Below are 12,488 nucleotides of genomic sequence, written 5' to 3'. Positions count from 1 at the left end.
GTCCAGGGCCTCGCTGCGATGGAGCATTTCCTTTCACGCCGATCACCTGCCACCCTACCTAAAACCTCTTTCCTCATTACCTTAGCCAGCTTCATCCTGACCCATAACTTCTTCACTTTTGAAGGCCAGACATACCAACAATTAAAGGGAACAGCCATGGGTACCAGGATGCCCCCTCGTAAGCCAACCTATTCATGGGTCGCTTAGAGGAAGCCTTCTTGGTTACCCAGGCCTGCCAACCCAAAGTTTGGTACAGATTTATTGATGACATCTTCATGATCTGGACTCACAGTGAAGAAGAACTCCAGAATTTCCTCTCCAACCTCAACTCCTTTGGTTCCATCAGAGTCACCTGGTCCTACTCCAAATCCCATGCCACTTTCCTTGACGTTGACCTCCACCTGTCCAATGGCCAGCTTCACACGTCCGTCCACATCAAACCCACCAACAAGCAACAGTACCTCCATTATGACAGCTGCCACCCATTCCACATCAAACGGTCCCTTCCCTACAGCCTAGGTCTTCGTGGCAAACGAATCTGCTCCAGTCCGGAATCCCTGAACCATTACACCAACAACCTGACAACAGCTTTCGCATCCCGCAACCACCCTCCCGACCTGGTACGGAAGCAAATAACCAGAGCCACTTCCTCATCCCCTCAAACCCAGAATCCCCCACAGAAGAACCACAAAAGTGCCCCACTTGTGACAGGATAATTTCCGGGACTGGACCAGACTCTGAATGTGGCTCTCCAGCAGGGATACGACTTTCTCAAATCCTGCCCTGAAATGAGATCCATCCTTCATGAAATCCTCCCCACTCCACCAAGAGTGTCTTTCCGCCGTCCACCTAACCTTCGTAACCTGTTAGTTCATTCCTATGAAATCCCCAAATCACCTTCCCCACCCTCTGGCTCCTATCCTTGTAACCGCCTCCGGTGTAAAACCTGTCCCATGCACCCTCCCACCACCACCTACTCCAGTCCTGTAACCCGGAAGGTGTACACGATCAAAGGCAGAGCCACATGTGAAAGCACCCACGTGATTTACCAACTGACCTGCCTACACTGTGATACACTCTATGTGGGAATGACCAGCAACAAACTGTCCATTCGCATGAATGGACACAGGCAGACAGTGTTTGTTGTTAATGAGGATCACCCTGTGGCTAAACATGCCTTGGTGCACGGCCAGCACATCTTGGCACATTGTTACACCGTCCGGGTTATCTGGATACTTCCCACCAACACCAATCTATCCAAACTCCGGAGATGGGAACTTGCTCTTCAATATATCCTCTCTTCCTGTTACCCACCAGGCCTCAATCTCCGTTAATGTCAAGTTGCCGCCACTCATACCTCACCTGTCATTCAACATCATCTTTGCCTCTGCACTTCCGCCTCGACTGACATCTCTGCCGAAACTCTTTGTCTTTAAATATGTCTGCTTGTGTCTGCATATGTGTGGATGGATATGTGTGTGTGTGTGTGTGTGTGTGTGTGTGTGTGTGTGTGTGTGAGTGTATACCCGTCCTTTTTTCCCCCTAAGGTAAGTCTTTCCGCTCCCAGGATTGGAACGACTCCTTACCCTCTCCCTTAAAACCCACTTCCTTTCGTCTTTCCCTCTACTTCCCTCTTTCCTGATGAAGCAACAGTTTGTTGCGAAAGCTAGAATTTTGTGTGTATGTATGTGTCTGTTTGTGTTTCTATCGACCTGCCAGCGCTTTCGTATGGTAAGTCACATCATCTTTGTTTTTTTATATATATATTTTTTCCACGTGGGAAAAATATATCTAAAAACAAAGATGATTTAACTTACCAAATGAAAGCGTTGGTATGTTTATAGAGACACAAACAAACACAAACACACACACAAAATTCAAGCTTTCGCAACCCACGGTTGCTTCATCAGGAAAGAGGGAAGGAGAAGGGGAAAGATGAAAGGATGTGCGTTTTAAGGGAGAGGGTAAGGAGTCATTCCAATCCCGGGAGCGGAAAGACTTACCTTAGGGGGAAAAAAGGACAGGTATACACTCGCGCGCGCGCCCACACACACACACACACACACACACACACACACACACACACACATCCATCCGCACATATACAGACACATGATATGTCTGCTTTCGATCATAAGCTCCCACTTCTTTGTGCTCATTCTTTCCTCTTTTGTCATTTCCCACCCCTTCCCTCTGTTTCCTTACTATTTACTCCTCTTTCCCTCCCATTTCCTCCTTTTTCACCATTACCAGAGTTGAACCAGCCCTTTGTTCTCCACCCACATGTGTGCGTGTGTTCATGTAGCCTTCCGCAGCTGTCCAGAGTGTGTGTGTGTGTGTGTGTGTGTGTGTGTGTGTGTGTGTGTGTGTGTGTGTGTGTGTGTGCGTGCGTGTATGATAGAGAGAGAGAGAGAGAGAAAAATAAAAGCATCTGGTGAATGGTTGCCTGTCCTCATTTCTGTTTTTATTTCAGTTGCGTCAGCTCAAGAAGAAACTGTGGGCTCTCCGTCTAAAGTCAGCTGAAGACAGAGACTTCTGCACAGAAAGTAAAAGTGCTGCATTATCAACTACAAAAACATCAAACCTTGAGAGAGAATGAAAATATCACTTCTGGTAAAACTAAAGAACTGCAACTTTCAGTTTTAACCTTTATGAAAATTTCTGGAATGCATTTCATTTGTCAGTCAAATCTAAGATTAACAGCTATGCAGAGTCTACAGAAAAAGTAATTTCTCCATTGTATGTGAATATAATAATTCATAATAATTACCCCCTATCTTGTCCCACCACTCTAGGTAAAGCTGAAACTGATGCATATAGCCCATTTAAGATCAGATGAAGTAACTGTAAATGATATTTACAAGCAAATGATTACACAAGAGTTTTCATTGATCAATTAATTTTTAATATCTCATTAATTAAATTATGTGGACTTGCGGTAGACCTGAAATAGTCTGGATTGCAAAACTTAATTTTTACTGACTTTAAGGAGATATTAATAATTTATCCATTAAAATTAGGTAGTATTCTAACAGTGAGTGTGATGCTGTGTTTAACACTCTGGACATTTGTGTGGAAGGATGGAGTTCAAACCCTCATTTGGGTTTTTTGGGCTTTCTATCTTTTCCCATAAGTCACTTCATCTGAATCCCAGAATGGCTTTCTCAGCACTGCTACGTGGATGTTGCCCCTTATTTTGTCCACTGGAGCTAGTGCTATCCCAAATGACAACTTAACAACAAGAGACTGGACTCTTACCTTCCTTCCCTTGTAACCAACTGAAATCTTCTCATTCCGAGACATTGTCATGCATGACATAACCTAGATCATGAGCTAATGTTGTGAGTTAAATTTCATATCTCTCTGCAGTGTCCTGTGAAGTGAGCACACGTGACAGTATTGATAATGATCAGTGGTGACGTTGAGCTCAGTGGTCCCCTTGGTGCTATGTAAGAGGAGTAGACTCGTGGCCACACTGAGTTTCACTCTCTCCCGTACTTCTAATTGCCAATAAGCAACACAGACGTGACGCTAAACTCTAAACACGCTCATCACATTCACGTACACTCAAAAAATACACTTAAGCCACAAATTCACACTTTTCACCGTAAAAATATTGTGGCAACCTCTAAATTCCAAATTTCGGTGACCCACACAGTCTGCCCTAGCAGATGACTCTTTCCATGCAGCTGCACCTGAACTTTCTCCAAAGAGCCCATTTGTGATAAGCAACTGCTGACAGGAGTGTCTTCTCCTCCACCACCACATGCAGAAACAGATGCTTCCACTGGATTTTCCGCTAGCTGGAAACAATGCCATTCTCAGTGTGTCCACACGCTGAGCATTAGCAAAGTAACAACATGTGAGTGTCAGTTCAAATGCAGTGAGTGTATAGCATTTTGTAATGAGGACCTAGGTACTGTACAAATACTTGTGACTGCTGCAACCTAATAGCTTCCCAGTGGCAGTGCATGGCCATATCTCAGTGAGTTGGCATTGCATTGTATTTTGCAAATAACTTGCAGGCATCTTGTTTACTGAACAGGACCAGTGGCGTGCCTGTCAGCATGGTTTGAATTTGCAACTAGTTGTTTTAATGCGAACATCTCACTGTTGTTGGGCACCTTTCTGAAACCAGTACAGTATATTCCATGCGAACAAGAACATGAACAGAAATAAGCAGGTGGTTGAAGAATTTTGAACAAAGTAGTTTTTGATCTTGTGTAGTTTGTGCTTGAATAAATAATCGTGTGGCTAAATACCTAACCACGTGCGTATTTCGAAGATAAGCACTCTGTTCCATTGTACTCCTGACTACTTTGCCTTTCGAATTAAGTGGTAATGTGCTCTGTGCAGTAAACACTGACAACACAGCATGCATACCGAAGCTGATGACCCTGATTCTTGAATTTTTTCACACAGTTCCTCTCTCCATTAGAGTGCCCATTGTATACCTCTGTGCCACACAGCATCTGCGCGAGCACCAAATGTGCAATCCTTGTCTTCCCCCCTTCCAATTTGTCCAGCCACACTTATTACGGAAATGCAGCACATGTCAGGAAACGGTCCCACAGAGCAAAGCTCCAGGACCTCTTCCACGGTGGAAAACATTGCATCACAGCCATGCAAAAGGGCCTTCCGACCTGCAGTCACAGACAGTCAGCTTTATCAGTTCCTACAATTTGCCCAACTCATGAGCACCGCTGCGCCCCTTTCACAGGCCCTGGTGCCGACCATTCAACCGAGCAGAACTTCTTCTCACCTCCCCGCATTCAACGCCCATGACCCACGTCTGCGAACCAGGGATTACTAGTGATACAACGAAGTTCGCCCCTACCATAGATCAGCTCAGACCCACGGTTGTAGCAGAAGCTCATGATATTATCACTAACCCCCCACCCCACTTCCCGGCAGCTACGATAAACTGAAAAAGCACCTAATCACCTGCTTAGCATCATCAGAAATGCCACACTTCTGGGACTTGTTTTCATTGGCTGAGTGTTCTGATATGAGACCCACCCAGCTCCTGCAGCACGTCTGCCTCTTAGCTGAACTCCATGTCTTGCCAGATAAACTCATCTTCCACAACTGGAGTCCTTGATTGCCGGCGGCCATCTGTCCTGTTCACGCCACGCAGTATCGTACAGACATTGATGCAGCCACTGTGATAGTGGATCGGGTGTTTGAATCCCTTGATATTTTGCCTGCAGTAGCCGCAGCCCATCCTCCTTACCTACCTCCTCTTGCTCCGACTGTTTCCAGCATGGCAACAACAAGTCTCCCAGCTGCTCTGAAGCACAGCTGGAGAATATACCACCTCCTGTGCCTCAGGACACAGAGTCCAATTTAGCACACATCATGCCATGCCTGAGCAATGAGATGGCCAACTTAATCAGCACCCTTGCACGTGCCCATCTCCATCCCTTTCTCCCACCCCCACACTTCACAGTCCAAGGCTATTACCCACATGGCGCACATGACCACTAATGCACATGACGTTCAGGCACATCAACCTCCATCCCCTTTCCACATCCATCTGGCGAACAGGAGGAGTAAGGTGACACAAACCCTGTGTGCTGGTACCATGAGTGCTTTGGCAGTGCTGCAGCAAACTGCCATCGACAGTGTTTGTGGCACCTAAACACAGCTGGCACCTGGTAGTAGGTGCACCTGGTTGCTCTTCACAGTGCCTGTTCATATCGGACCACCATTACTCCACCCTGCCCATATCGTAACTCATCGACACCAGTTCGGACTTGTCCATCTACCCATGCAGGCTCCTACACTCTTTCAGCCGCAACCCTCCCTCCCCTTTCCTGCTTACCACAGCAACTAGTTCCATCATATCATGACCATCTGTGGCCCCCACATCTGTTCTGTTGACTTTGGTCTCAGTGGGGATTTTCTCTGGACTTTCACTGTGGCCAGCATCAATGACCTGATCCTCAGCACGGATTTGCATTCCCACTTTAATCTTCTTCCTGACCTCGCACAGCATCATCTGACTGATGGCACATTGCATCACTCCGCACCCTGCACTAACATCTCCACCTCCCACTTTACTGTTAAGCAGTTGTCCGACTGTGATTCTTTCACCAATCTCCTCACCAAATTTCCACTCCTCAGATGCCCCCCCCCCCCCCCCCCCCAGTGCTTCCTGCAAGGACATCATGACACAGTGCACTATATTGTAACCACACAGGGCAAGGCTGTTCACTGCTACATGTGCTTCCCTCGCTGGCCAGAAGCAAGTACATGTGGCCAGAAATTGAAGCCTCCATTGCCGCTGGAATCCAGTGCCCGTCAAAAAGCCCTTGGTCCTCCACACTCCATTTAGCTCCCAAGAAGGATGGCACCTGGTACCCTTGTGGTGATTACCGCCATCTCAGTAAAGAAATTTTGAGCTCCACCATATTCAGTAAGGTAGACTGCGCAAAAACTTTTATGCAGATCCCGCTCGCACTGGAGAACACCTAGAAGACTGGCATTATTACACCCTTTGGTCTCTTTGAAAGCCTCTTCTATGCCTTTTGGCCTCCATTATGCCACACAAATGTGGCAAGCGTTTTCTGGATGATGTCCTCCACGGTGCACTAGGATGTTTTGCCTATCTGCACAACATCCTTATTTACTCCCAGAACTTGGCTGAATACCAAGAAGACCGCTACCACATGCGAAAATGGATGCTTTCACCAGATTTTCTGCTAGCTGGAAATAACACCATAGTCGTGTGTGAGTATGCGCAGAGCAGTAGCAACAGTAGCTACACATCTACACATGGTTGTTGGTTACAAATTCAGTGAATGTTCAGTGTTTTGTAAGGAGGACCCAGGTGCTGTACGAAGACTCGTGATTTCTGCAACCCAGTGCATGGACATTTTTCAGTGAGACAGCCTTGCATCATATTTTGCAAATAATTTGCAGGCACCTCGTTCACCAAACAGGACCAGTGGCATACCTGCCAGCATGACTTGAATTTACAGCTATCTGTATTGATGCAAATACTTTGTCGTTGTAGACCCCCTTTTAGATACTGGGACAGTAAATTCCATGCCAACAATGACATGAACAGTAGTAAAAAGATGGTTGAACAATTTATGAGTAATTTTTCATTTGTAACAATACGAGAGAAGGAAAGTTGCTACTCACCATATAGCGGAGATGCCGAGTCGCGACAGGCACAATAAAAGATTCACACAATCATAGCTTTCGGCCATTAAGGCCTTTGTCAGCAGTAGACACACATACACACACATGCACACACACACTCACGCAAGCGCAACTTGCACACACATCTGCAGTCTCAGAGAGCTGAAACTACACTGCGAGCAGCAGCACAAGTGCATGATGGGAGTGGCAACTGGGTGGAGGTAAGGAGGAGGCTGGGGTGGGGAGGGGGAAGGATAGTATGGTGGGAGTGGCGGAGAGTGAATTATTGCAGTTTAGATGGAGGGCAGGAGAGAAGGTGCGGAGGGGGAGGGGGTAAGTAGTGGAAAGGAGAGAAATAAAAATAAAAATAAATTAAAAGACTGGGTGTGGAGGTGAAATGGCAGCTGTGTAGTGCTGGAATGGGAACAGGGATGGGGTGATGGGTGAAGACAGTGACTAACGAAGGTTGAGGCCAGGAGGGTTACGGGAACGTAGGATGTATTGCAGGGATAGTTCTCTCCTGTACAATTCAGAAAAGCTGGTGTTGGTGGGAAGGATCCATATGGCACAGGCTGTGAAGCAGTCATTGAGATGAGGGGTATCATGTTTGGCAGCATGTTCAGCAACAGGGTGGTCCCCTCCTACCGTGGTATTCTGCCATCCACTGACCCTACACAGTGTACTTGTCCATCCTTACACATCCCCTGCTCCCAATCCCTTACCTCATGGCTCATACCCCTGTAATAGACCTAGATGCAAGACCTGTCCCATACAGCCTCCTACCACCACCTTCGCAGTCCGGTCACTAACATCACCTATCCCATTAAAGGCAGGGCTACTTGTGAAACCAGTCATGTGATTTACAAGCTAAGCTGCAACCAATGTGCTGCATTCCTTGTAGGCATAACAACCAACAAGCTGTCTGTCCACATAAACAGCCACCGACAAACTGTGGCCAAATAACAAGTGGACCACCCTGTTGCTGAACACGCTGCCAAACATGATACCTCTCATCTCAATAACTGCTTCACAGCCTGTGCCATATGGATCCTTCCCACCAACACCAGCTTTTCTGAATTGTGCAGGTGGGAACTTTGCCTGCAATACATCCTACGTTCCCGTAACCCTCGTGGCCTCAACCTTCATTAGTCACTGTCCTCACCCATCCAGCCCCCTCCCTGTTCCAATTCCAGCACTACACAGCCGTCATTTCATTGCCACACCCAGTCTTTTAATTTATTTTTATTTTTATTTCTCTCCTTTCCGCTACTTACCCCCTCCCCCCTCCGCACCTTCTCTCCTCCCCTCCGTCTAAACTGCAACACTTCACTGTCCGCCACTCCCACCATACTATCCCTCCCCCTCCCTGCCCCACGTCCTCCTTACCCCCACCCAGTCACCACTCACCATCATGTACTGATGCTGCTGCTCGCAGTGTAGTTTCAGCTCTCTGAGACTGCAGACGTGTGTGCAAGTTGCGCTTGCGTGAGTGAGTGTGCGTGTGTGTGTGTGTGTGTGTGTGTGTGTGTGTGTCTGCTGCTGACAAAGGACTTAATGGCCGAAAGCTATTATTGTGTGAATCTTTTATTGTGCCTGTCGCCACTTAGCAGCTCCGCTATATGGTGAGTAGCAACTTTCCTTCCCTCGTATTGTTACATTCCATCCCGGATTTTCCTTTGTTTCTGATTTGTGACGTTTGCGCTTAAATAAATAATCGTGTGGTTAAATTTATAACCTCGTGCATATTTCTAAGATAAGTGCTCCATTCCATTGCACTCCTGTCTACTTCGCTTTTCAACTTAAGTGGTAACGTGCACCATGCAGTAAGCACTGATGGCATAGCATGCGTATCCACAATTTCATTCACAGTGAAGAGAGAACACCCTTCCGCCCAGCTAGCAAGGCTATGCAAATTTAACTTTTTTCTTGAGGGAAATAAACTTTGGTATGTGGTGCAATAGTAACATCGTAGTTATTCAGTAAAGAAAGGTTCTAAACATATAATATTAGTTTTGTTAGAAGTTCATACTTAATAATAAAAACACAAAATATGTTTGTTCAACAGTATTTCGCTTGATGTCTGACTATGGTCTTATAAGCTGAAAACTAGTTCACATTATAAATAAATATTGTAGAACATGCACATTGTTGCTGCAGCCGTGATTGAAATGATTAGATGTCTGTGTAATTGTGTGTGTGTGAGTGTGCACTTATACTGGGAGAAGAGTGATATTCTCAAAGCTAGTTAAGCCTCCATTCTGTTGTGTCTGTCAATGGGCCACACATTAGTCAGATATAGGTAAGTTTATTTCCTCATTTTTATTTGTGCTTTTATTTACAGTTCATTAGTGCATATAATATTGGTTTTCTTGCAGTTATCTAGAAATCATTTAAACTTATGCATTAATATGCGCAATATATTTTTATGCATTTCTTTTTTTATGAAACACTTGACTGTAACTCTCAGATTCACCCTCTCAAAAAGACACAAATCTTTTAGGCAAACAGTGTAAGTGTGTATGTGTTTAGACACATGTGTCAGTATCTGCTTGTGGTTCTTCTCATATTTTTACATGCTAGAACACTACAAATATCTTTGTAGTGCCTTTTACTTCAATTGTTGTTTGCAGATTGTTTGCAGTATGTAGTATTTACCTCTAATTGTGTGTAATTTGTGTATAGTACTTCTATTATTTGAAAATCCTAATTGCTCTAGTTTTACTTTTGACGAGTTAGTCATTTTATGTAGTGACTTCTTCTTTAAGGTACAAGACATATATTTAAAAAAATCATCAAGTTTGACATGTCACAATTGATGGTTGAAATAGTTGGTGGTTAATATATGCATATTGGGATAGAATAACCACCAAAATTAGTAAAGCAGTACACAACAAAATTGCAAACCCACTAGCTCCAATAATAAATCAAAGTTTTAAAGAGAGCTGTTCCCCGGAGGTACTGAAATAAGCCAAAGTCAGACCGCTCTTTTAAAAGGGATCAAGAAAAGTAATGGAAAATTATCATCCTATCTCGATTCTTGCAGTCATGTCCAAAATGTTTGAAAAAGTTGCTGTTGTCCAAATCCAAAACTTCATTCCAAAAAAGTCTATTATTCTAAACAATCAATTTGGTTTTCAACAAGGACAAAGCACCATAAATCCACTGAACTGTTTCATTGAGAAAATAAATGCACCATTAGACAAGAGTGCTAAGATGGCAGGAATTTTCTGCAGCCTCATAAATGCGTTTCATCCAGTAAACTATGCATTGCTTATTTACAAACTTGAAAGTACAACATTAGGGGCAGTGCCCTACAATGGCTTAAATCCTACCTATTAAACAGAAAACAAAGAGTTAGTATCTCTTTAAGTGGGGAAAATTATTATTCTGGCTAGTCCTGTTTCTCTTCTTTGTTAATGACCTAACATTAAATATCAGCTCTCCACCTGTTCTGTTTACAGATGATACTTCTATCTTAGATGAAAATCAGGATTCGGAAAAAAATTCCCAAATCTGTGATCAGTACTCTCAGTACCCTGGAAACTTGGATTCAGATAAATGGGTTGAATCTAAACATATCTAAGACTCACATAATGCAATTCAAAACCGGGCAGTCAAAATGTGAGCAGATTAAGATTGCCCAGAACAACCAGGATATGGAAGAAGTTGACTGAGTCAAATTCTTAGGCTTAAATCTGGGTAAAAATTTGAGCTGGCAGGCACACCTTAAGTAACTTGCAAAGAAAATGAGCAGCCTTGCATTTTGTAACGTGCAATAAGCCATTTGGGCCATGTATCTTCTTAAATTTATGATCTTATCCTTCTTTCGATCTTATTTGAAATGTTTTAAACTCCGACTGTATAGCATGTCGTACTAACTCAGTTAACCCCTGTGATAAAAACAAGTTTAATAAAATTTCTGTACTACAAAAAGATATATTTTTGTTTATGTGAATATATATTATCATAATTGGTCTATTGTGCTGTTGAGTGAGTTTCATTTTCTGTAAATTATTTTTGATTTATTGCTCTATGTTTTGATCTTAGTATAGCTGTATCTTCACTGATGTACTTTGGGTCAATGTTAACTGGGTGCCAGTTGGTTGTATGTTGTCTGGCGGGAAGGAAGGTAGAAGAAATGTAAAGTTTTCTGGAGTTGTGTAGAGATGGAATGTATTTTGCTGAGTGAACATTGTAATTGATGGCAGCAAGGCATCTAGGACTATTAAAAATGAAAATTATATATGAATCAGTTTGTCATCTACGTTATTTTAAGTAACACGCCAGCCTATGGGGTTTCCAGACCTACAAGAGATCCTGGCTTCCAGAAAGAAGAAATTCTAGCAACGGATTGAATGAGATCCTTAAAAAACAAAATGTGTATTTTTTTCTCTATAACTACCACTAGACCTGGCCAACAATATTTAATTACTTCGTGAACAATTACAATTAATGGTCTTCCAATTGTGAGTAACAAAGGAGTTGATAAAGTGGTGCCATTCTGACCAGGATACTTGTATGTTTGGATTTTTGACAGTGTTTATGATTCAGGTGACCAAAAAGCATAAAACTGTGTTGCAAAGTGGAATGATTTTAAACCAAATATAATTTGACATAGTACATGTGGAGAAGTTTTGAATGATACAACACTATGGACACACATGGTTGTAAATATAGAAGCATTATTATTAAAGTTGATGCCACCTACCCAGTCCAGGACAATAATAAGCGAAGTACCAATTAAAACATTTGTATTTGTATTTTCTCTGCCGTGTTGAGTGAACATTTTGATTGGTTATTCTTTATTGATAATTTATGAACAAATTTACAAAAAATGGATCATGATTCGAATAATGAAATAAATATGTCGAACCTACCAGCTTCAACTAGTGACTTTAAACAGGACATAGCCGATAAAGACATGTTTCAGAATGTATTAGACAATAGTTAATCAAAACAGTTAAATGAAATCAGTGCAGACTTGGGATTTTTAGACAGTAGCGGTTAGATTCGAGTCCAGACCATGAGAAACAAGTACAGCCACATGTAAGTAAAACAATGCTAAGTGAAAAAACCAAACTGTTAAATTTACAAGACATGTTTACTGCATTAATGTCATCAATGAAATAAAAAAAACAGTGAAAAACTGTCATCAATGGAAAAAAATAGTGAAAAACCAATGGTCAGTAGTCTCAGAATGTAATTCCATTAGAGCAGAGTTTAATGCGCAAATTTCAGGTATTAAAAAAGACATAGTTGGTGTGTTTTCTCAAGTAAAAGCTACAGATGAACGTGTGAAAAAAGTAGAGGGGAAGGTAGAGGCTCCAGAATCCAAAATA

The 12,488-nt window shown here is 43.2% G+C and overlaps 1 protein-coding gene across 1 annotated transcript in view; it reads left to right on the top strand.

The window, feature by feature from the left end:
• Window positions 1–11,503, top strand: part of LOC126473788 (uncharacterized) — a 151,102-nt gene extending 139,599 nt beyond the window's left edge. The window contains exons 9-10 of the mRNA XM_050101062.1: window positions 2,474–2,613; window positions 10,611–11,503. Of these exons, the coding sequence (XP_049957019.1) occupies window positions 2,474–2,599 (126 nt within the window). The 3' untranslated portion in view covers window positions 2,600–2,613; window positions 10,611–11,503. The remainder of the gene's footprint in view (window positions 1–2,473; window positions 2,614–10,610) is intronic.
• Window positions 11,504–12,488: the final 985 nt, after the last annotated feature.

This window comes from Schistocerca serialis, chromosome 4 (assembly GCF_023864345.2).
Source record: "Schistocerca serialis cubense isolate TAMUIC-IGC-003099 chromosome 4, iqSchSeri2.2, whole genome shotgun sequence".
Classification (NCBI taxonomy): Eukaryota; Metazoa; Arthropoda; class Insecta; order Orthoptera; family Acrididae; genus Schistocerca; species Schistocerca serialis.
This window is presented reverse-complemented; position numbering and strand designations above follow the sequence as displayed.